The 26,334-nt window shown below is 32.3% G+C and overlaps 3 protein-coding genes and 1 long non-coding RNA gene across 6 annotated transcripts; 1 reads left to right on the top strand and 3 right to left on the bottom strand.

The window, feature by feature from the left end:
- Positions 1-3,389: 3,389 nt before the first annotated feature.
- On the bottom strand, positions 3,390-4,215 carry LOC11420599 (kunitz type trypsin inhibitor 104-like). Its single transcript, XM_003598484.3, has one exon. It carries the CDS (start codon positions 4,188-4,190, stop codon positions 3,579-3,581), a length of 612 nt encoding a protein of 203 aa, XP_003598532.1. The 5' UTR covers positions 4,191-4,215; the 3' UTR covers positions 3,390-3,578.
- A 3,162-nt stretch (positions 4,216-7,377) lies between these two features.
- Positions 7,378-12,539, bottom strand: LOC11433827 (protein NRT1/ PTR FAMILY 5.4). The gene is made up of 5 exons (XM_003598483.2): positions 12,342-12,539; positions 11,871-12,088; positions 9,263-9,505; positions 8,690-8,967; positions 7,378-8,366 (listed from the first exon to the last, which is right to left on the bottom strand). The coding sequence occupies exons 1-5, from the start codon at positions 12,424-12,426 to the stop codon at positions 7,505-7,507; spliced, it is 1,686 nt and encodes a 561-aa protein (XP_003598531.1). The 5' UTR covers positions 12,427-12,539; the 3' UTR covers positions 7,378-7,504.
- A 7,044-nt stretch (positions 12,540-19,583) lies between these two features.
- On the top strand, positions 19,584-21,202 carry LOC11414853 (uncharacterized). The gene is made up of 3 exons (XR_003009848.2): positions 19,584-19,930; positions 20,562-20,614; positions 20,705-21,202. It is a non-coding gene; the product is annotated as an uncharacterized lncRNA (long non-coding RNA).
- Positions 21,203-23,104: 1,902 nt separating this feature from the next.
- LOC11414852 (uncharacterized) lies at positions 23,105-26,294 on the bottom strand. Of its 3 annotated transcripts, XR_005645387.1 has the most exons (5): positions 25,980-26,277; positions 25,076-25,145; positions 24,440-24,966; positions 23,869-24,003; positions 23,105-23,759 (listed from the first exon to the last, which is right to left on the bottom strand). XR_005645387.1 is itself a non-coding variant. In XM_039832251.1 (2 exons), exons 1-2 carry the CDS (start codon positions 23,929-23,931, stop codon positions 23,301-23,303), a joined length of 522 nt encoding a protein of 173 aa, XP_039688185.1. In that variant the 5' UTR covers positions 23,932-24,009; the 3' UTR covers positions 23,105-23,300. The 3 variants fall into 3 exon arrangements, 1 of the variants encoding a protein (XP_039688185.1); XR_005645386.1 differs by lacking the exon at positions 25,076-25,145 and having other exon boundaries at positions 25,980-26,294; XM_039832251.1 differs by lacking the exons at positions 24,440-24,966; positions 25,076-25,145; positions 25,980-26,277 and having other exon boundaries at positions 23,869-24,009.
- Between the last annotated feature and the right edge of the window lie 40 nt (positions 26,295-26,334).

Genomic DNA, 26,334 nt, shown 5'->3' with positions numbered 1-26,334 from the left:
TAACGGGATGGGGTTATATGCTATAACATGCTTCATTCTTTTACGTGAACTGCTATGATAATTTCTGTTTTGATTAACTCTTTTGAGATACTTTGTTGGGGCCTGCGTGCCAAAATGATTATGTTTATGAACTATATTTTCCGCTGCATTGTTAAGATAAATCGTTGAAGGTTAAATCTTTATTTAACAGACTTTTGGTTTATGTTTTATGTGATACCTCGTTGTTTATGATGCTTACTCTGATAAATGTTTTAAGAAATTTTATATTGGGAAAACGGGGTGTTACAGTTCACACTCAGTGTCAAGCATATGAAATAAGTTGTGAAGAGTCAAAGAAGGATATGCCTCCATATTCTTGTTGATTACTGGTCCAACAGTTTCATCAACATTGACTCCTTCCTTCATCAAATTTCTATCCACAATTGAAACAACCTCATTATCAAAAACTTTCTCTGACATGTGCTTTGTTCTTAGTTTTCTGAATTCCAGCATTACCTTTCTTAGAGATAGTCTCAAAACCTTCCTTCTGATTAGTATAGTATAACCAATTTTCATGCAGTTTTGTATACTATGTCCCAACAATTTACAATGAGCACAATATTGGGGTTTCCTTTCAAATTGAACTGATACAGGGAAGGCATGTCCTTCTCTTTCCACCATTACATAATCAAATAGCTTCTTAGACAAATCCACATCTACTAGAACTCTAGCATATAATCCAAACCTCCTATTTTCTGTAGCTTCATCTATGGTAAAGGGTGTTCCAAGACCTGATGCAATCTCATATAGGGTTTTCCTTCTCCAATATTATTGTGGCAAATGCAATAAACGCACCCAAATTTGAGCATGAGATTGTGCCTGAGTTTGAGGCGTAAAATCCCTAGTCCAGCGAAAGAATTGCAATATCCCATGCTTAAAATTCATCACCCCGAACGCCAAAATCCTCCTCATATCCTCCACAAAATTGAACTTGAATTCAAAAAAAACTTTCCCTAAAGGGATTACAGTCCAATTTTGCATATTTAGCCACAATCAATTGAGCTTCAGCTTCAGCGATTGCGTTGTCAAAGGTGGATCTCCCTTGCTAAGAGTCAATCTAACGTGAAGGTTCCGCTTGCAATCTTCAATTCCATGCTCATACTCATCCTGAGATATCTTAACTCGAACTGTGTCACCCATAATAACCTCGATAGGTAGCTGATAAAGTTGAGTGTCACCGGAATTGGCAAGAACCTAAGCGAAGGTTTTCCCAGTTTCTGGCGACTGTGTTGTCGTCGAGTCCATGGAAGCAAGAAACGGCCATGGACAAACCATGTTGCAGAAAAACGAGAAGGTTCTTCACGGGAGAAGGCGCCGGAACCAAAGTGAATCAGAAGTACCCAAAAGAGTGGGAGAAGTAGAACGACGACGGAGAATACCGAAGAGAGGAGCAATCGCTAGAAGAGTACCAGAAAAAGGAAGAAAAAAGGTGGAGGAGACACGACGGAGCTACGCCGGAAGTTTGTTCGGTCGTCAGAATAAAGCTGTTACGGCAAGGGTTGAGAGAATTCTAGTGAAACATTTTTTCTTTGATCAAAAGAAGACCACAATATTGTCGCAGTCTTTCAGCACTGGTTTTTTCATACTATTTTTCTCAACCATTCTCTCTCTCAGCGACGACCTAAGGATAAATTCACTAAAGCTCTCGATTTAGACTCACCGACTAATTTGAGAGTAACTCATACAGAGACAATGATCAATTTGATAGTTTAGTCAACATAAAAATAATGAATTGTTTACAACAAAAGTTGTTTATTTTAAAAAAAAAATAAAAAAATAGAGAAAAAAATTGCAATTTCAGTAATAGTTTGTTTTCTAAAATTTATAGCTGTTTTAGAGAGCATCAAAGTTACTTTTGTTCTTTCTTTTTAATGTTATTTTTTTTTGTTCATTGATTTCCCATTCTTTTTTATTCTCGGACTTATAAATTTATATTTGTATGTATTTTTGCAAAGGTAAGAGCAGTCTCTCTTGTTATGCTCTTGTCAAGGTTTCTGATTTCTCAGTTTGAGTTTCATCCTCTTGAGTAACCATTCGAATGTAATCAACGTATGATTACTCTCCACATTCTTGTATCTTCAGACTTAAAATACAATTGCATCTTTTCTTTCCAGAAGCTATAATTTGATCCATTGAAGAATGGTGGTCATGGAAGAACGTGTTTCTATAATGAAGCCTCTGCTCGTGGAAATATTTGCTCAACCATTGATAACTGGAAAAATAGTTGGTTATCACGTTGCACTTATCTCCCATAATGAACAAGAAACTGAGTGAATGCATTGCCTAAAGCATCTAATTGGCGCATATTTAGGATTATATATAGTTTATGTTGTTTTTAGTGTTAATTAATCATTTTGAACTAGTAATGTTTGTTATGGATGTTCGATGATACAAGATGAGGAATGACTCTGGAGATCCGGGAAGTTGCAGCGTGGATTAGGATTGCTTCGCCGAAGATATGGAAAGATGCAGCACCCTGGATCGCTAGCCGGGTCGTACAACTAGTAGGAACTCATGGAACCACTTCTGGCCATTGCTCAAGATAAGGACAACCCATAGGGAAATGACCAAAGGGTACACCTTGTAGTGGTTGGCCTTGTACTGTAAGAAGATAACCACATGCTAGTGCCAAGGGTTCGAAAATATGATAGTGAATTGGAGAGGCCAAGTTCCAGCTAGGGTTATTTAGAGTTCTCACTCCATCTCATCTTCTATATAGATGTGAGTGCTAGATTTTAGAGAATTTGAATTAGATTACTTGGTAATGATTTTATCTCACCACTCTCCTTTAAGGATTGTAATCTTGTACTAGCTTTATTAAATCTATTAATTTAGCTTTTCATGTTTTTGTTTATGTTTTATTTCAACTTCATATCCGATGTTTAGCTAGCTCACCATGAGCTAAACTCCTTCTTCTAGGTTACACATGGTGAGGTTATGATACTATTTGCTTACGATTTATAAAGCTATGGGTTCTTGCTTCTTTCAAACAAACTGATTTAACTCAAAATCTTTAGAATAAAAAATTAATCACTTTTACTTCTAATGCTATAATTTCCTGAGACCGATATGGCAAGGGAAAGGAATGGAACATGTTTGTTTGATATGAGTTAGTCCATATACATTCGAACACTGAAGGGATTAGGACAGACTTATTTTGCACGAGTACTAGATCCTGAAAGAGGATTTAGGCGCCAAGATCTAACTAGGGCTCCTATCATAGGCCAAAGGCTCAACAGAATAACACTTTGGTTGAAAATGTTGATGACCTAACCATGTCATACCCACGAACCTTGTTATTAGAAGTTAGGACAATAACACTTCTTTAGTAATCAAAGAAGATACAAACAGTTCAAAGCATTATTGTATATATATATATATATTTGAATCAATCAACCAAAATAAAAGTTTCCCTTTCTCTGGTTCAATTGATTTTAACGACAGCCTTACATATATATGTTTATTAACCTTACATTTAGAGCAACAAGGAAAGTTACATAAAGACACCACATAAACAAACTTCACCATTGTATTAATAATCATTCTTTCTGGAACACAACTGGAAGGGCACCACCATCAAGGGCCAACAGAATCTTGCCATTCTCACGAATAACACCAACAGTCCCACATTGAACCTTACAACTAGGGCACGCCTCTGTAGGGCACCATTGAATGTTATAGATACCACCAGTTTGGGTCTGCACAATCCTAAAAAAGTTACCATGTGATCCTGCACCATTATCTCTTCCGGTAACAATCAGCCTCCTTCCACTCGTTGCGTCCTTCTCACCCAACCTCCAATCTGTCGACTGCCCACAACCTGTGAAACCTTGGAATGTTACTCTCAAGTCTCTGTTAAGCCTCACATCATCATCATCATCATCATGACGAGGAGCGAAAGGAGTGAATTTCACAGCCATTCCAAGTGTCCCTTCACTGTTCCCAAGACCAACGTGCAAAGGGCATGGCCCATTTCTGGTGACCAAAATGGAACCTCCTCCATTGCCTGTGATAGCAGGCCTGATGAAGTATTCCTCATCGTCCTCAACGGGTTCGCCACTTGTGTCTATGACAATTTGTGCTACTGATGTTGTGATCATAAAGAGCCACACATGAGCAATGATGAATATGGTGAGGGGTCTGATTGACATGGTTGTTAATTAATTATTATGAATTATATATGTATAAGAGGTTGTAGTTGTTTTGTGTTTTTGCTGTTCGCTGCCATGCAAGGTATTTATAGGACTTGATCATGTTACCATGCAATGCTTATTATTGATAAAATTAATTAATAAAATGAATTTATTTTCTATTCTTTTATGAATTAGTCTTCTATTATGATAGGTGGCGTGTCAAGAATAAACACTTAACTTGTGTTATTTCTTTGGATCGGGAAATTTTGTACAGATGCAAAATTTCAAAAGGAAAATGGTGAAAATTTCCCTTGTTTCAATCGTCGAGTGAAATGCGTATAGGACCAATACTGTACAAATAAAGCAAAACCCTTTTGCACTCTTTATTTTGGCCGTTACTCTCTCTGCCTTTTGTCCGAAAAAACATATATACTCCACAAAGGGAATTTATGAAACCGTAAGGGATTTGTTTTGTTCTAACTCTGATCAAAACTAAATAAAAAAATTACTGAAAATATATTAAATATTACATAAGATGATATGTCATCAAATAGTATAGAAAGAAAGCCTTCTATGGCCATTTAAGAGTCTTTGGATGCAAGGCATTTGCCCATGTTCGAAAAGATGAAAGAGAAAATCTTGATGCTAATATGAAGGAGTGTATATACCTTGGTTTAGAAAGAGATGAATTTCGCTTTAGATTATGGGATCATGTTATTGTTTGAAGCAGATATGTCGTATTCTATGACGATTTTGCGATCCACGACATATAATCTAAGACTACGAACACCATTGTGGTACACAATTAAGTGGGAGAGATTCCTCAAATGAATAACGATTGTGATCAGAAAGCACAACCCAATAAGATGAAGTAGCTTGATCACATATAACAAAACCAAGCAATGCAGGAAGAGCATGATAGACCGCAAGTGCACGGTTCTACTGAGATAGTAAAAATATCGATTCACGGGGAGTTAAAGCAATTACCAATCTAATTTTTAGTTTTAATTAGCTGAAAAGGAATAAGTTGTTAATTAAGAACAACGTTTGTTTGTTTAAAATTCAAATATTTAAAAAACGTCATTTGATTGAAGTTTTCATCATAATGTTAAATCCTTAGCATTCCCTATCTATTTCTTTATTCTATAATGAATTAATTTCTAAGTACAAGGAGTTCATTTGATATTTCATGTTTCCTCTCGAAATACATGAATGTATCTCAAAACAATATATAAGCAAATCTATTCTCATGGTTGATTATCATTGAGATCTTTTAGGTGTAACCTTATTGTTCCAAGACTCTAAAAATTATTCTGATGTTTTGAATACCTTATTTAATCTCATTTGATCCTATATCAAACTTTACATCTCGGTACTTCGTTTGATATTTGAAATATAATTAATATTAATATAAAACTTTACCTCTCGGTGTACTTCATTTAATATTTTATATAAAATTTAATAACAATGAGATTAGATTAGAACGTAAATTCATATAAAATAGACAAGGGATTAAAAGATAAAGACATAGAAGTAAATAACAAAAAAGTAAAACATTGGAAACGTAAAGAACAGAACAATAAAACACAAGAATGAAAAGAACTTAAAAATAAAGAACAAAAGCATAAGAACAATATTGAATGATTTTGATTCAACTTAAGAGTAAGTTTACAAGTGTGCCATCATGTGTTTTGCCTCAGAAATGAAGTCTATTTATAGCCTAGAATCATAGACAAAATATTATTCTCGAGTTACAATTCATAAACCATCAAATTCCAAATGTTTTTATTTAACTATTATTTTGGTACAGCAAGAGACGCACAAGTCGTTCTTGACCACGCACGGGCTATGCTCAACTTTCTGGTCTGCCCAGGAAAATCCTGCGATCCACGCATGGGTCGTGTGCTTGGGCGCACGAGTCATACCATATTTTCTGACTTCTGAAAGTTCTTCCTTTTCTTCATTATTTGATCTTGAAAATAAAAACCAACACTTTGTAGTAAAATATTTCTAAAGTAAAACTAAAATCCCACAAATTTTATTTAATTCAAAGACTAAAAACACTATAAATTAGGACTTATCAGAGCAGATGACAGATGATGATGATGATGATGATGGTGATGATGAGATGGAACAAGAACCTCTATTAAGAAGATCAACAAGATCTAGACGATCAACAAAGAGTTACTTCTCACATGAAAATATAAATTTTACTAATGAAAGGGAACCTCAAAGCATCATGGAAGCCATAGAGACAACCAATAAGCAAAAATGGCTGCAATGCATTCAAGAAGAAATGCCATCCCTAAAGGAGAACCAAACATATGACTTGGTAAAATTACTGAATGGAAATAGGGCATTGAAAAATAAACGGGTGTTCAAGCTCATGTCTGAATAGAACAACTCAAACCCTAGGTACAAAGCACGAGTCGTGAAGGAATGCCATCAAAAGAAAGGCATTGATTTTGAAGAAAAATTCTCACCAGTGATGAAGATGACATCCATTAGAGAAATCCTTGGTATAACTGCAAATTTAGACTTAGAGATAGAACAAATTAATGTTAAAACTGCATTCTTATGTGTTGCTTGAAGGTTTCTCCAAACCAGACAAAGAACATCTTATGTGTTGCTTGAAGAAAAGTCTATATGGCTTAAAGCATGTTCCAAAATAATGGTACAAGAAGTACGATCACTTCATGACCCAACACAATTTCACAAAGACATCAGCAAACCACTATGTGTTTGTGATAAAACTATGGAAATGGAGAATCCATCATAATTTTGTTGTATGTTGACGATATGGTTGTTGTTGGGAAAGATAAGACCAAGATAATTGCTATCAAGAAGGCATTGAGCAAATCTTTTGTTATGAAAGATCTAGGTGCAATCATGTATGCGAAAATAAGTCAGAAAAAAATGAGATCACGGGATCAAATTAAAAGTGATTACTATTTATAACGTCATATTTAAATTATTTGTAATTGCATAGACTAAAACTCAAGTTCACTAAATTTGTCGGGACTATTTGCATATTTAAGTGTAAAATCTTTGACTTTTCTAATCTATTTTTTTAAAGAAATTTTCCTCATATACATACACATATCTTTCTTTGTTTATTTCCACATTCAAGAGGGTTTGTAGTAAAGGTGAGGAGATGGATGAAGATATTGTGAAGTAGTTATTTCAGCATTATCAGAAAGATCACTTTGGGAGAAGATTATATCGAATTTAATCAAGAGTGAGAAAGAATAAGAGTTCGACAATAATATGTTTTATTAAAATTCAAGGTACTACCACCTAGTAGTTTTTAATACAAAAATCAAGCATTTTTTCTAGGTACTACCCTCCATCATACTCTTTTCACCCTCATGTCTCTTTTTGTACACAAAACCTTTGGCTATCAACAAATAAACACAAAGATTTAGAGCACTTAACACAGCCAACACCCAATAAAAGTAATCAAGATGTGCCCTATTCAAATCATTTCCCAACCATTTTCCACCAATCCTTGTAGTAATATCCACTACAACAATTATAACACCATTGCTAACAAAACTTCCAACTCCAAGTATGCTTATATGTGCTGCAGCTCCCAAACTTCTCATTGTTTCTGGCATTTGATCATAGAACAATTCTTGTAGTCCAACAATTGTAAATGCATCAGAAATTCCAAGAATAGTGTATTGAGGTAACATCCACCAAATACTCATTGGTACAATATCATTGATATTACTATCGTTTATGAGATTATGGTTCCTTGCAATAATAGCCCTTTTAGCTTCCACAAGAGCTGAAACAATCATTGTAAATATTGACAGAAAAAGACCAACTCCAATTCTTTGCAAAACTGTTATGCCAGAATGATGTCCTGTAATTTTTCTAGCAAATGGGACAAAAAGTTTGTCATATATTGGTACAGCAAACAAGATCACAATTCCAACAAAGCCTTGAAGTGATGCTGGAGGGATTTTGAAGTGTGGTCCAATTGAACAGTTTAATGTGCTGGTTTGTTTGATGAAAAATGTTCCTAGTTGACTTTGGACAACAATGAACATTAAACAACTTAGCCATATTGGGATAAGGCGAATCACGAGTTTTACTTCTTCAACTTGAGTCATCGAGCATAGCCTCCACGGGTTTATAGTTTTGCTTGAAATATCATGTTCATCGATGATCATTGCTTTGTCCAAAAATCTATAATGATATTTTATGTTAGAAGAAATAATCACTCTTGATAAATGTGGTAAAAGTCTAATTGCAAATAAAGCATGCTAATAGCAAATAAAGCAACTAAAAGTGCTAACAAGTACGTTAATGACACTTCTTAAGAAGTCAAATATCAAAATATTTTCATTTTTAATTTCGTAACAATTGTCGTCAGAACACTTGTTAGCATGACCTTTAAATATACGATTAACTGTAAGCGTAACTCTCAAATGGAAGTCTTTTCCTTTCTATTTCCTATGTAACACTTCAAATGTAAGACACCTCTATAATTAACAGAAAGCTAAATGTACCTGTACTGATCAGTGCGGATCAAAGTCTGAACTATGGGTGGAGATTGGGAAGGATGGATGCTACCATAATCATAGCCATACCAATAATCATCATAACTAAGTGTGTCTTTCACGCGCCACTTACGAGATGCAGCGACAAAAACTTGGGCAATAGTAGTGATCGGGCTCCCTTTAAGGCTTTCCTTCCTATACCTTTTCCTTCCTAGCAAGAACACCGCTAATGCTCCTGCCAACATTGCTACCAACACTTCAAGCCCTACAGCCCAACTTACATTGTCCTGTGTTTTTTGGCATATGAGTATTCAAGTCAGATTCTCTTATAACATCTTTATTTTTTGCATATTTATTAAGGTCATGATTATGTTGTTTTATATAATTAGGGCAATCCTAGTTTTACTAAACAATAAGTTGTCATCCATGTCAAAAACAAAATGTAAGAGTTTAATTTAAGAGTCTCTTCATTTATATACATTATCAGTGTAAAATGCATTCAATGATGCGTTAACGAGGTATGACAAATCATGTGTTTTTAATTTATCAAAAAGTAAAAAGTAATATTAACATCAAAATTACCATGAGATACCCTATAACGAACACAGCAAAAATTGAACCAATTACTATTGCCAAGTACCACCAGTTGAAGAATGAGCTTTTGGCATCCCTCTCCTCCATTGTGCCTTCAGGGAATTGATCGGCGGCAAATGTTTGTACGCACGGCTTGTGCCCGCCATCACCGACAGACAACGCGTAAAGCGCGATGAAGAACAGCTTCTTGTTTTTCCATACCGAGACTGATAGTGTCAACAAAATCATGCCCTGCATATGTGACAATAGAACATTGTAATGTTTTAACATGTTTAAAGGAAATTGTACATCAAGTTATTATATTTGCAAACTTTATGTTTTTTTCTAACAAATGAATTCAAAATAAATCTATGAAAGTTGAGAAAGACCTAAATTTGGATCATAGTAGCAAGTGGACTGCCCCGAACTAATCAGTTTATGCAACTGCAAACTCAATTCTTATGACAACACTACTCATGGCACTAAGACCGAAGCAATCCAATAAAAAAATGCAAACCAAAACCGCAAAAACCGTATTTGGTTTGGATGTATTCAGATCATTTTTTACTCAACCGCATGGTTTGGTTCGGTTTGCGGTTTTTATTTTACCAACCGAACAAAGTCAAGTCAAACCGCAGCATAAGAAAAACATTGATTAAACATATGTCACCTAGACTAGACCACTAATCATAGAAACTCAATGAAAACTTCTATAAAATGACATATTTTTTCTCTTGTTAAGTTTATTCTTTGTTTTTTATTTCAAAAATGTACTTACGTGTTACTTGCACTTTTAGAAAATGATAAAATCTTAGTCTGTTGCATTTATTACAAAATATGATTATTTTTTGTCCATGTTTTAAATTTGGTCTATGTAGTTGGAAACAATATTGTCCAATGATAATGAAATTGTAATGTTGGATGAAATTTAAAACATTGCTGAAAATATGTAGTGTTTTAGTTTTTTTTTAACTTGATTTTAATATTGAAAACAAAAAATTGTATTGCCTCAAAAAAAAAAACGCATCAATCGATCCAACCTAGACCGCGTTGGTTTTGTTTGAATTTTATTTTAAAAGTCAACCGAGCCAAACCAAACCGTAAGCTTTTTAATCTTGCAGTTCATATAACTTTTAAGCTCAAAACTGAATCAAATTGCACCATGTACACTATGTGCTCATTATGTTTATAGGAAATATCTAATTTGATCTTTATCTAAAAATGTATATATACATTCCTCTAAGGCAGTAGTTGGGCTCAAACACAACTTTCAGATCGAGACCAAAAAATAAATAAATTGAATACTATAGTAAATTAGCAATATGATCTTATTGTCAATTTTTCATTTTTATTTTAAAAAGTATTTATTTTTTGAAGGAAAAGTATATTGTTCATTTGATTTTTACTGAAAAGTTTTTTTTATGTGAAAACAATAAAAAGTATATTTTAATAGAATATAATTTACTTGATAAAATATCAAATATTTTTATAGTTTTATTAAACTTTACACATGTGATCTACTCATTAAGAACTATTAATTAGACAGTTGGAATATGGATGAAATTTAATATATATGCCAAAGTTTTCTATTAAAGTATGCCAAAGAGTTATTAAGTGTAGCTACTGATGAAGTAGCTAGCATTTTAACTAATATAAATTTGACAAAATTCAATGTTAAATTAAAAATTTGTATCACATAGATCATTCATGTGAAATTTTGCACAAATTTTAATTTGTTTGATGTGTTATTGAAACTCATCAAAATGAAGTTGTTTTGCACTTTTATCGAATTGTGTTAATTTTGTTGGTTTCAATAATATATCAAATAATTTTAGATTTGTATAAACTTTCAATCTAATTTGATTGGTATCAATAATATATCAAATAATTTTTTATTTGTGTACACTTTCAATCCAACAGGGTAATTTAATCTTTCTAGATATATGTGTTTGACTTATCTTTTTTATTTTTGTATATCTTTAAAAAAAATCAATAATAGATATTTTTTTTTCATTTAAGGTTATGTAGAAAAGTTTTCTAATAAACCTTATTAATTTACTATATATTAAAAATGTGTGATATTGGAAAAAAAAAAATCATCTTGAATTAGAAGGAAAAAAAACATATTTATTATTATAAAAAAAAATGTTCTTGATTCAAATTTAAAAAAATTTAAAGAATATTTCGTTAAAACTTTTTTAAGAATATTTTGAAAAAAGAAAAAAAAATGTTTTTGGAAGAAGTCAAACTACTACTACTTTTTAGTTTTATTCTTTACATTAACTTAATTCCCTTTTGCTATTGTTGTAAAATGATCATTAATCCTTTGACCGAAAATGGTTATTATTGTCATTGTTATTAAAATAATTTTCTCTTGCAAGTTTAAAAAATAAAGTTGGTTATATTAATTTAATTTATTACATATATGTTAAAAAAAAAAAATTAGAATTAAAACTTGACTAAAAAATCTAAAAGAAATATTCTAAAGAGATAAATAGAAAAGGAGACATACCAAACAAGGTTAAATATTTTACAAAAATTAATTTATACTTTTAGAAAATTAATTACAAAAGTTCATAACAAAAAAAAAAATAGAAGAGGAATGGAATGAAATTACCAAGAGGTAAATGATGGCTGAGATGATGATTGTCTTGAATCGACCAAGATATGAGTCAGCAATGAAACCACCAAGCAAAGGGAAGATAGCAGAAACACCACTCCAAGTGTTTTTGTTCTTAGCAGCTTCAGTGAGTGACTCACCAAGTGCCTTTGTGAGGTATAACACCAAATTTGAACTCAAACCAATGTATGCAAATTGCTCTGCAGCTTCCATAACTACAAAATTTCAAATCAAAATTGCATGGTTTTAATCCTTTAGTTCTCCGGTAAAATTCGTCTTAAAAACCGAAATTTGGTATATAGATAAATAAAGTCTGATCAAATCTTGTTTCATCCAGAATTCAAACTTAAATTATATCGAACAATTTGTCTTTACCAAAACGTCAAAGATTTGTGCAAATTGTACGAAATCTTTATAAAATAAAATAAAATAAAAAAGCAAGATAAGAGAAGGTTCTTTTTCACTCACCTATGATGAACATGGCAGCATGCCATCCTCTTTTGGTGGATTGGTGTTGGCGTTGGATTTCGACGTTACCATTGCTATCTTCCATGGATATGCAGATTGAGTAATAAAATGTCAATTAATATAGTTTGGGAGAATTATATTTGAGGAGTAAGGAATTAATTTATTTGATCCATATATATAATCTATGACAAGAAAAAAAAGTTGATGCTTTTATTTTATGATGGGATCTTTAGTGTGTACGCGGTTATACCCTTTCTCTAATTTAAACAAAGAAAAAAAGAATTGTGCTAATAGCAAAAGAAGAAAAGTGAAAACAAAGAACACTTAAAAAGATAATAAAATATCACTTTCAGCTTAACCAAATGTTTTGTATTGCAATCGAATTATGAGAATGCAACAATATGGAATTTCTTGAGGGAGGATTTTGTCAGTCTTATGGTCCTACACGGCACACACAAAAAAAAATACCAATAAAAATTGTATTGTGATAATAATACTTTTTTTTTCAATTGTGCAACTAATTATACTTTAGTAATATATTAGTGCATTTCACTTTTTCATTATACTTATCACTTTTGTAAAATAATTTATGTGTATTACTTGTCGTTTCAAATAATTCAATACAAAATTCCTTCAAAAAAAAAATTCAATACAATAATTATTATTATTTTGTTAATATTATCACTAAATATTTATCATAGAGAGACAAAAAGGTGAAATAAGAAAAAAAAATATGTTCTAGAAAAAAGGAAAAAAAAAAATTAAATATAGAAAAAATTATTGGTTTTCAACGTTTATGTATTTAGTGTATTAACCTTAAAACTAAAAATGAAGGGAAAGAGTACTATTTTATCTATTAAAATTGACATTAATTTTATGAAATTTATGTAAGACAAATATAATTTAAAAACATTTATTATTGTTTTTTATTATAAAGAGGACCTAAGTCCGAGATAATAACACTTGTTATAATAGCAATGACGAGTGACTTTCTTGCGACTTAATGTATTATTAAAAAGAGTGTGTATTGCTTGACCAAAAAAAAAAAAAAAAGGAGTGTTTAATGCAATATTTTTCAAAAAAAATAAACTTTCTTTTGATTTATGGCTTTTCTTGATTGTGAAAATAAGAAGAAATAAAAGAGCAACGAAAAAGAGAATTTGAGTTATTTTTCATGAAGAATGCTCTCAACACACATTTTTCAACACACTTTCTTTGATTGATTAATATTTATATGGGTCTCATTAAATCATGTGGGTCCCATATAAATTTGGTGGGTCTCATGTCATGTGAATTTTAATCAATCAAAAAGAGTATATTGAAAAGTGTGTTATTTTAATATGTGTGAAATGCCCAAAACGTCATACAATTTGGGACGGATGGAATATGTTGCTAGCATTTCTCATTTTTCATAACCATTAGTTATTCAATGAATCTGAATATTAAATTTTTGTTTCTTATAGTGACCAAAAGAGATAGTCAGAGACGTTTAAGAGTGATTAATCTTTATCAAAAGATCTATTGACAACTCGTGTTCAAATCACAAATCTTTGTTGATTTTAGGCTAAATACCATGTTTGGTACTTTTAGTTTGACAGAATTCCCAAATAAATCCTTTAAGTTTCAATTAGATCATTTTAGTTTGACAGAATTCCCAAGTTAGTCCTTTAAGTTTCAAATAGATCATTTTAGTTGATAAACTATTTCACCGCTAACCCTGATGTCAGTTAAAAGTAGTTGACTTTGATCAAACGTTGTCTTTTAAAAGTTTCAAGGTGTCAAAACGTTATGTTTAATCGTCACAAATGATCATTCTAGCATTATAAATGTTGTTTAATAGTGCTAGGAAGCATTTGTTGTTGTAAATAGCTGTCTTTCTAGCACTATAAATGATTATTTGTGACCATTAAACGTAGCGTTTTTGACACCCTCGAGCTTTTAAAAGGCACCATTTTGATCTAAATCAACAACTTAACCGCTACATCAACATCAGTTAAATGGATACTGACAGCAGGGGTAACAGTGAAATAGTTTATCAACTAAAATGAACTATTTGAAACTTTTGAAACTTAAAGAACTAACATAAAAATTATGTCAAACTAAAAAGACTTAATTGAAACTTTCAAAACTTAAAGAACTAACTTAAAAATATTGTCAAACTAAAAGGACCAAAAGTAATATTTGCCTTAATTTTAAAAAAACTGAAGCCAAAATGTTTTATCTTGGTATGTTAAATGTTCTATTTAATGAGTAAAAGCAATAATGAATGCTACTCAATTAATTATGAAGGTTAATCCATTTAAGGAGTAAAGTGAGTTTCTTTTCAAAGTCTTGTTAACATGTGCCTCCGAAGTACTGGTTAAGAAACTAAAAGTATAAATAAAGTATATAATTTATAGGCTTAATTACACTTTTGGTCCTCGTGTTTTGGCCTACTCACGAAACTGGTCATGCTCTTTTAAAACAGAACAAAACGGTCCTTTAATTATCATTTTTGTTGCATTTTTCGTCCTACCTCCTATTTTCAAACTCCATAAACGCAGAGAAATGGCAGTTTTAGGCGGTTTTAGACCTACCCCTATGCTCAACCATGAAATCAACATGGAATAAAACATGTGGGCACAAGGAATCTATTCTATTTAGCACACTAACCAAAAAAACCCTAATTTGAAACATATCTTAGAAATCATGATTTTTTTGGTTAGTGTGTTGAATACAGTGGATTCTTTGTACCCACATGTTTTATTCCTTGTTTATTTCATGGTTGAGCATAGGGGGTAGGTCTAAAATTGTCATTTCTCTGCATTTTTGGAGAATAAAATGGGGGGTAGGACGAAAAATGCAACAAAAATGATAATTGAAGGACCGTTTTGTTCTGTTTTAAAAGGGCAGGACCGGTTTCGTGAGTAGGCCAAAACACGAGGACCAAAAGTGTAATTAAGCCTAATTTATATTGAAAAGTGCAATTTTTTAACTTTTAAAACATAGAATACACAATTTTCAAGGAATCGTTTCCTCTTATAATTCCTTAACCCATCCCCTGGGAGCACCGGTTAACATTTCCCTTCTTTTCATTGTGAAAGTCAATCCGTTAATTATCAAAAGAGAATATTTGAAATACCCACTAGCACCGAAATGAGGTGACATAAGTCTCTCATAAAACAATAAAGGTTTTGTTAACGAGTGCTCTAAGGGCACTCTTTAAAGATTCTTAATAAAAAAATTATTCTTTAAAAAAGTTAAAAACTCCAACTTCCAATACATTGATTTTATAAACTTTGACAAAAACTTATTATTTAAAGTTATTAAACAATGCCCAAACTTGTTAACATTTCCCAACAATAAATTGAGTTTATTTGAAATACCTTGATGAAGTGAACCTATTCTAAACCAAATCATGCAACTTTTTTAGGGCCTATATATGTGAAAATTGTTGTATACACATTTGTTAAGGCTGAGAAACACATGTAAATTACTCAAATGCTCCTCTGCTGTTAACTGCTGAAATTTTAAAGAACCGGCGGCATTTAACTGCCAAGGAAAACTTCGGTAGTTAACTGCCGAAAAATTTCAAACCTGAAATTAAATAAGGAAATACACCTAAATTTCCCTGAATTAAATTTAATTATTTAATCCTTTTAAGTAATTAAACGTAATTCTTTTTATGATTTCATTCATATGATTTTGTTGTCATAAATGAAGAAATATGAGAGATGAATAATATCTGCAATCGGTAGTTAATGAACCTAAAATGATGATTCAATAAAAAAAAATGCAACAACAAATACGTTACAAATGATAGAATAATTATATTTGTAATTATTAGTAATTGATTTCATTGATGTCTGTCATTATTCATAGGTTTGAATAACCTATTATTACTTTATACTAATATTTCAGATATTATTACTTTACTTAACATGAAAAACACAACAACAAAGAAAAATGTCTGTCATCGGTAATTAATGGACCTAAAATGGTGATTCAATAAAAAAAATGCAACAACAAAAAACATTATAAATGATAGAATAATTATATTTGTAATTAATTTCATTGATGTCTGTCATTATTCATAGGTTTGACTAACCTATTATTACTTTATAATATTTTAGATCTTATTCATCTCTCTTTCAAATAATTATATTTGTAATTATTCTATTAATAAAATCTCTTTTTTTTGTAGAAATAAAACCACTTTTCTATTAGTAAGAAACGTGATTGAATATGTAATTCTAGGATCTCATATTTCTTCATTTATGACAACAAAATTATATGACTGAAATCAACAACGTTATAAAAAGAATCATGTATTAAAGAATTAAATTTAATTAATGGAAAATTTGGGTGTATTTCTTTATTTAATTTCAAGTTTGAAATTCCTCAGTAGTTAACTGCAGCTGGTTCTTTAAATTTTCGGCAGTTAACTGCCGAGGGGCATTTGAATAATTTACATGTGTTTCTCAGGCTTAGCAAAAGTGTATACAACAATTTTCTATATATGTCTCTTAAGCCAATCAAAGGGTTTAAGAAGAAAAGAAGGAGATTAAAGGAAAAGAGAGAGATGGGAAGAAGAAGACATATCCATAGGGGTTATGCCACCTCATAGCCTTATCTTCAACCCCTAATTGCCACCTCAACGTCCATGTAAGCAACTTAACATTGTTTTTACTTAAAAGAGACGTAATGGATTTAAGTGATCGACAAAGGTAATTTACAGGATCAGAATAGAACGAAAATGAATAAGGAGATTATAATAAAATCTCATAATTAGTTAAAGGATTATTTATGTAATTAAGCCTAATTTTTACTTAACCACTTTAATAAAATGTACTTTATCGTTTTGTGTAATAAAGACATTCTAAATTTTGTATAAAATTATGTTCCATAGGGTTGTTTTGAATTTAACCTATTCTATTTTCATTCATAGGTAATGAAACTAAACATTGTTTTTCATGCCACAATAAAACTAAATATCATAACATTCTTGATCGTAAAATAAGAAATGTATTTTATTTATCGACACAATGCTCAAATTCATAACAAATTAATGCATATCTCAAACAAATTGATTGTTTTCATTCTACTAAGCAAGCAATACAAATTTCAAGGTGAGAAAAACACAAGCCGGAGGGGGGAGGTTGAATTGTGTTGGCTTTTTTCAAACTTTTTCTAACTGTTTCACAAGTCATAGTCTCAATGAGTTCAGAGTCTGAGTTGAGTTCAAAGTATGAAACAAAGTCTGAGTGCAACGTTGTCAGCAGGTTTCTTGACATGTTTAGTAATCGCAACAACCCCCTGTTTTTTTAAATTGATATCCACCTTGTTGAATGTTGGTTTTCCATGTCTGTTGTTGTTATGCAATAATGTTGAAGGTTGTTTAACGCTGGTAGGAGGCTTGGAATCATGTGCTGGTGCAAAAGTGACAGAAGAAAGTTGTTTAAGAGGTGCAACAGGCCTAGGACCATTAAAAGAAGCATTAGCACCAATTTTGGCGCTACGTACAGTATCACTAGCAGGCGTAACCGTGGGAGCATGTACAGCAACAACCTGTGTTTGATTTTTAGAGGAATCAGTAGGTTTAGTACCATTAAGAGAAGCAATAGCACCAATATTGTGAATAGGCTGAACAGAATCCGGCATAACATGCCGTTTGTAAGTGGTGATGTTAAGGTTTTGAAGTGGCTTCTCCGATGGAAAACCAAGTGGAGTCTTTAGTCAAGGCCTAGAGGTGCCTGCAGAAGTGTTAACCGACAGCAGTCTAGAGCAAGTTAGAGCATCATGACCCATCGTCTTACAATGCGTGCAAAAGGACGACTGTTTTTCGTATTGCACCATAACGGACAAGGCGTGTCCCTCCCTTTCCACAATAACCGAATCAAACCATTGCTCGGATAGGTCGACATCCACCAACACTTTAGCATAAAGGTCAAACCGCCTATTCATAGTAGCGTCATCAATGATCAAAGGAGTGCCTAAGCCAGACACTACTTCCATAAGAGTCTTCTTACGCCAATATTCTTGAGGTAAATGTAATAGGCGTACCCAAATATGTGCGTCTGAACTTGTGCCTGTGGAGTGAAATCACAAGACCAGCAAAAGAATCTAAGTAAGTCGGGGTTGAGATGCACAGCCCCCATAGCCCAAACCCATCTCATATCATCAACCGTGTTAAAATGGAACTCGAAAAAACCCTTCCCTAGAGGTGTGACATCCCAGTTCTGAAGATTTGGCCACAATTTGCGGAGATTTGACTTCAGGGCCAAAGTAGTCCAAGGGGAATCACCCTTGCGAAGAGTAAGACCGCATGAATTATTTCTAATCTTTAAAAATCTTGATTGAATACTTCAAGATTTTTCTATTACCAAAAAATCTTTTAAAATCCTTCCAAATCCCAATCCAATACAACCTCCTAAGTCTTTTGCTTCTACTGCTTTCCAGATTGGAAAGAGTTCCATAGACACTTTGCTGAAAAATCATTGTTGGTGGAACTGTTAAGCTGCAATAGAAAACTATTCAGCTTAAACCCAAATCCAATCCAGATTCAGCTTAATCCCATTGTCTCTTTTTTTGAATCTCGATTAAGTACAGCAATGGTACGAGTTAAAAAAACTATACTTGGAGGAACCAATTCCATGAATATCAAGCTCACGAGTCAATTTACTCTTCTTCTTCGCAACAAACTTGTTCTTTTGTTTCCTCTCTCTTATTTTCCAATCATTCTTTCTGAAAACAAATTTATCAACCTTCCACACTCGACAACTTGTGTCAATCACAGTAACCTCACTTTTCGTGAAACCCTTCAAATCTTCCTCGCAATCTTTCTGATTTTTTTTATTTTTTTATTTTAATTTTCTTTTATTTAAATTAAAAAATATTTTATGGTTTTTTTAATTTTTTTTAATTTAATAATTACACATGTGGCGTGTCATATAGACATTGACCGGTCAAAATTGACAAAAAGGATCAAAGTTGCAAATGGGCTAAATCTTAAGATGCTAAAATTGTAGTTTTTATATTTAAGAGATCAAAATTACAAATTTTTGAAAGTTAAAGATAGAAAAGTACAATTTAGCCTTTTTTTTTAGGTACCCATCGACCCTAGATACATTTGCCATATCCCTAGAAATGGGAATGCAGCAGTTAAATACAGTTTTTGGAGGGAAAAGTATACATAGACACACCAAATGTCACACACCCCTTCATACCACCAATGACATGGCTAAAATACTTAAAAAAATTGATCTTTGATGACATGGTAAATAATTCTTAAAACAAATAAGAAATAGATCTAGAAAATTAAAAAAGAAAAAAAGTCAGTGTCTCACCTCTCTCTCTACGAGAGTGAATCCTGCTTTCTCCATCCCTCTCTCCGCCATTTCCTCTGAGGCCTCCATCTCTCCCTCAACCGCGACAGCTTAATTAGCTCTCTCCCAAACAATTTCCTCTGAGGCCTCCATCTCTCCCTCAACCGCGACAGCTTAATTAGCTCTCTCCCCAACAAATACGATCAAAAGCAACTGCGATCTCCTTCTGCGATTCAACAGTTGGCGTTTTGTCAAAGTTTCCGTCGCCGAATCTCTCCGTTGAAGGTTATGTTTTCTCGAATCTTGTATTTGATGAAGGTTAAAATTTATTTTGAAATCATTTGGGTATGATGAAGAAATTAATCATATTAGGATATGATACTGATTTAGTGATAATTTTGGGTTAAACAAAGCTTGATAGTATTTAGATGTTTAGTTCATAATTAAGTTAAAATCTCTGTTATTTGCTACTGTTTGATTGTTGCATTATGGATTGTTGTCAATTAAGATGTTACGTTGTTGCTACTATTTGATTTGTTGGTAATTGCAAATGGGTCTGGAATGAAAATTTATGTTGCTTAAGTTAAGTCATTCTTTAGTTGGGTTGTGCCAAACATGTCCTATATTGTTAGTAAAAAATCTTAAGCTTTCCCCAATTTTTTTAGTTTGATTGTGGTTGTTCCTCTAAATGTTATCACATAGAGTTAGTGTCAAATTCTTAATCAAAAGAATTGTGGTCACACTTGTGTTAAAAAATGGTCAAAGTGTTGGAAATTTGAAAGAAAAAAATGTGGTTACGTCTATGTTAAAATATGGTTAAGTGCAGATAAATTTTTGTCGGTATGTCTATGATAGAAATTGGACATTTGTGTGTGTTTTAATTGTTGTTGATAGAAATTGTTTTTGTATACAACAGATAAGGTCAACATCATGAACGAAAACAAACGAAAAAGGGATGGTGGTGTTGGTGTAAGTACAATTTAATTAATGAGACGTTTAATGTGTATGTAACTGTTTATGTTTTATGCCATTAATGAATGAATAATGTTCATTTTTCAGCCACAGATAAAGACTCAAATGCCCCGTACCAATAAGTTGGTAGATATTAACCGAAAATTATCTGATGCGCAAAGGAGTAGAATTATGAAAACTCCATTCCGATATCTGGTGGAAATGAAGACCTATATAGGAATGAATGGTACTTTATTGAAGGAATTATTGCATAGGTGGGATGCAAGTAGCTTAGGATTTAGAGTAGGCGTTAGGATTGTGGCCTTTAAACATCTAGACCTTTATTAGTTGTTGATTAATTAATAATATGTAAATATTGATATATATCGAAATAAAAGCATTTACTTATCTACAGGAGGATATCCTTCGGATTCGTAGTGACATTGTTTGTCGTTTGGTGCTTCATGAAGAAAATAAGCAGAGAAGTTTTGTATTGGATAATGCTATGTTACCCGCGGACTTATTGATCGGTTAAACATACATTTTCTAACTTAATTGTGGTTGATTGATATTGATGTACATTTGACGAAGACATACTTTTTTTGGTTATCGATGGTCATCTATAAAAGATTATACTTGTTCAGAAGACTGATAAATTAATTCGTATTGAATTTATGTACATAACTATTCTCCCTATCATAATTTCCAGGAAAAAAAATCTGGTCACATTTCAGTTTTAATAACATGTTCTAGGATAGTTAGCCAAAAATATGCTCTGTGTGACAACATTTTTTTATTTACGTGACCACTATTTTTCCAGATATGAGAATTCGTCAGTCTTTAGGCGTGAAATACATGAAGCTTATAAAAGAAGTTGTTTATTGTTTGACATGTTTTTAGTGCAATAATAAAATATTGTATGACATGCTTTTAGTGCAGTGATTAAATGTGATTACAATGTTCCGGGTTTATATTTATAGCCGGTAAAGTAAAGTTAGCCAAAAATATGCTATGTCTGACCACATTTTTTCATTTATATGACCACTATTTTTCCAAATATTTGAATTTGTTCGTCGTTAGGTGTAAAATAATTGTAACGCGTAAAAAGAAGTTGTTGTTTATTGTTTGAGATGCTTTTAATGCAGTGATAAAATGTGATTACAATGTTCCGGATAATATGCTATGTTTGACCACATTTTTTTCATTTATACGACCACTATTTTTCTAAATATTTGAATTTGTTCGTCGTTAGGCGTAAAATAGTCCCAGCGCGTAAAAAGAAGTTGTTTATTGTTTGACATGCTTTTAATGCAGTGATAAAATGTGATTACAATATGAGCGTTTATCACGCCTAAGGATAGACAAGTTCTAATTTATGAAAAATAGTGGTCACACATTTGTAACATTATGGTCATACATGGCATATATTTGGCTAGTTTATCATTCCCAGGTGTAACTAATCCTGTTTTACGCGAATCGAACACATAATCTCATTTTAACACTGCACTAAAAGTCTTTCCAACCAGAAATAATTAGTTTTACAATATGCGCGTTTATCACGCCTAAGGACGACAAGTTCTAATTTATGAAAAAATAGTGGTCACACATTTGTAAAATTATGGTCATACATGCCATATATTTGGCTAGTTTATCATTCTCAGTTGTAACTAATCCTGTTTTACGATAATCGAACACATAATCTCATTTGAACACTGCACTAAAAGCCTTTCCAACCAGAAATAATTAATTTTACAATATGCGTGTTTTTCACGCCTAAGGACAGATAAGTTCTAATTTATGAAAAAAATAGTGGTCACACATTTGTAAACTTATGGTCATACATGCCATATATTTGGCTAGTTTATCATTCCCAGCTGTAACTAATCATGTTTTACGAGAATCGAACACATAATCTCATTTGAACACTGCGCTAAAAGTCTTTCCAACCAGAAATAATTAATTTTACAATATGCGCGTTTATCACGCCTAAGGACGGACAAGTTCTAAAGTATGAAAAAATAGTGGTCACACATTTGTAAAATTATGGTCATACATGGCATATATTTGGCTAGTATATCATTCTCAACTGTAACTAATCCAATTTTACGAGAATCGAACACATAATCTCATTTGAACACTGCACTAAAAGCCTTTCCAACCAGAAATAATTATTTTTACCATATGCGCATTTATTACGCCTAAGGACGGACAAGTTCTAAAGTATGAAAAAATAGTGGTCACACATATGTAAAATTATGGTCATACATTGCATATATTTGGCTAGTTTATCACTCTCAGCTGTAACTAATCCTATTTTACGAGAATCGAACACATGATCTCATTTGAACAATGCACTAAAAGCCTTTTCAAACTTAAGTTTGGTAACATTTCACCAAATCTTGTCAAAGATGGGTATTAGCCGCCCTTTGACTCATGCAAAAGATATACATGCCAAGATTTTATCTGTCAATAAAGACACAAACATTTTTTATATCAAAGAATAAAACATAACAACAAACCTCCCAATAAAATTTATTACATAACAGGCACAGTGACTCATTAAACTGTAGGATAGTTCAACAATGTTAATAACTAACAACATACGGTGTTTCCATTAATATTATAGGTGCGACATTGTCCTACTAAATAAAAAATAGCATAAAAAAACATCTACATTGCAATCATATCAAAACACTACACTAATTTAAATCTTCTTCTTTATGCGTCCATCCTTCACCCATGGGTAAAGCAGAACCCCACTTTTTACACGGTTTCTTGGCTTGTCCTTAATTATAGTTAAGAGATTTGATGCATGATGTGCTACATCATATGATACATTTGCCACCTCCCTTTCAATAACTCTTTCAATCTCATCCATGGAGACGTCCTCGTGGACACCTTCATCATTGAAGACACCTTCGTCCACATAACTGGATTGTGCACTACCGTATAACTTCTTCATCTCTCTAGTTTCCGATTCAAGAAGAGATATCCTTGCGGAAAGTCCTTTGTTTGCTTCCCCCAACAGGCGATTGTTAACAATTAACTGACTGATAATAGGATCTGGTCTCCATTTAATATATCCACTTGGCGCTCGATCTAACGCCTCCCTCACAACTTCATTTGCAACCTCTTCTTTAGTTGCACTTAACTCTTCAATAACCTGTCAAGGTTGATACAATATAAATATTAATGAACTATTGACACCGCTTAAACCCTATATACAAAATTCATATAGATAAATATAAATAATAATATTTATTCAACCTTACCAAATAATTATCAAGCAAGTGTGATATATTTTTGCCAACCAAACTAACACCACGTGCCTTCATAAATCATGGAAACGTCAATGGAGAATCATGATAACTTCGTTCGTATCCTAGTACATGCTCTAGAGCCCATACCTATATATACATATATAATACGACTATTATAATTTAATAAAAATAAATAAATTAAATTAAATTGTTGCCATAAAATGGCATGAAGACAAAGAGTGGCCTACAAAACAAACATTATTTCATCTCCTATAAAACTTCATCCTATGTCATATAGAGTTATAACTTGATATGCTCAAATTCAACGACAATCATCTGTATTTAAAAGTGCTTACAAATTATTACTACATTTTAATCTGAGTTACACTTGTTTCAGTCACAGTTACTAACAAGCTCTAAATATCAATGAATAAAAGATCAATTATAATCATGTCATAATATGACATGAAGACAGAAACTAAACATCAAATTAAAGTTAAACTTCACAATTTTTTATGTAACCCAACATAACTTGAAATCAATACTCAAGAAGTAAATAAAGTCGGCAAACATTTTTAGGCACCTAATGGAGTTCAAGTCCCAATTGTATCTCCCAATGGAGTTCAAGTCGTCTAACATTTTTAGGCACCAACCACTAACCTTAACACTTGAATTTGGAAAGTAGAACTCGGCAAAACCAAGAAGTAAATAAAGTCGGCAAAACTTCTCAACATCTTCGTCTCGTTCCATATTAATAATTTTAGCATAAATTGTTTTTACATTGATGACTTCATTATCGAACATTGCTTTCGTAGTGGATGTAGGGTCATTTTTGAAGTTCATCTTTTCACCTATTATACGAAGTCCTAATGCAAAACATACATCTAAAGGTGTAAACCGTATTATCCGACCTTGTATAGCAAACCCCCCACTCCTATCATCCCATCTTTCCACCAATTCTTCAAGCAAATTTTCGGATATTTTTAATTTCTTAGGCAAACTCAATAACCATTTAAAAGGTGTTTTCTGAATTTCAGACCTTTGAAGTTCGGTAAGCTTCTCGTTGACTTTAGTAATATACTTCGACTTACATTCATGCCTGAGACGTAACTGTAATAAACAAGAATTCCAAAGGCGACATATAAGGAAAGGCATTAATAAAAACACAAAACACTAATGAAATCAAACAAACTAATTGACATTCATCACATACACATACCATTTTGTTGGCTAGACAATGGTTGAATTACCACGGGAACAGATGTAATTGTTATTAGTGGTTGAGAAGACTACAACAGATGCAATTGTTATCGTTAATCAAGTGAATTGTTACTGTAAAAATAAAAAATTATAATATATATATATATATATATATATATATATATATATATATATATATATATATAAAGGCGTGTCATCTTCACAACTTAGATAATTTACTTTACCATCAAATGCAACTGTCAAATGTAATCTTGAATAATTTAGTTCACATCCACTACTATTATGTCTAGCTTTTATCCACTAATATTTTTGTCTATCAATATTAAGAATTGACTTATGAATATCAATGAATAACTTGCTTCAAATGTCTATGAAAATTGAATTGCTGAATTTGAGATTCATATTTTTTTAAATTGGATTCAACTAGTTCGATATTTACTTAGTTTAGACATAATAGTAATTTGCCTAAGTATTATAATTTAGAACCTAGTAATTCACCTGTGATCTTGGTTCACTCTGTGAAAACGGTATCGGTGGCTGCCGTGACCGTTTTCTAACGGCGAAATCGCACTACAGGACCGTTTTTTAAAATCTTTTTTGTTAATAACTATGTCTGCTATAGGTTTATTATCTTTGAATAATTGAAATCGCACACAGTTTTCTTTAATAATTGAAATCTACGAATTTACCAAGAGACTAAACCAAGCTTCAAAGACTGTCAACAAACTTTATCACTCAATAAAACATTGAAAGAAATGCTTAAATTGTTTCAAAGAAATGCTTACATAAATTAGATCTTAGCCAGGACCAAAGAACATTAGATCACCCAAGATCTCAGTCAAGACCTTACATAAATCACAAAATCTAACAGCCAAGAGGAAGAGGAATATGAAAGAAAATACCTTAGTTGAAAAAGGAACATTGTGAAACAGATCGTCGGAGATGGAGCAGGTGACGGCGGCGCGCGCTAGGGTTGAATGGAAGATGGGGCAGGAGACGGCGGCGCGGCTAGGGTGTAACGGAAGATGGAGCATAAGACGGCGGCGCGGCTAGGGTTGAATGGAAGATGGATCAGGAGACGGCGGCTAGGGTTGAAGGAATGAATGGTGGTGGCTGAATGAATGGTGGTGAAGAAAGAGAAATTTTCCAACAAAATGAATTGAAGTGAGAGAGGGTAGTAGGGTACGGCACAAATTTTAATTAGTTTTTTCATCTTTGATTTTTCTTTTTTGACATGGAATTGATTTAATTTTTTTA

This window comes from Medicago truncatula, chromosome 3, assembly GCF_003473485.1.
Source record: "Medicago truncatula cultivar Jemalong A17 chromosome 3, MtrunA17r5.0-ANR, whole genome shotgun sequence".
Lineage (NCBI taxonomy): Eukaryota > Viridiplantae > Streptophyta > Magnoliopsida > Fabales > Fabaceae > Medicago > Medicago truncatula.
Note: the sequence above shows the minus strand (reverse complement) of the source record. Positions and strands in the feature narration are given on the sequence as shown.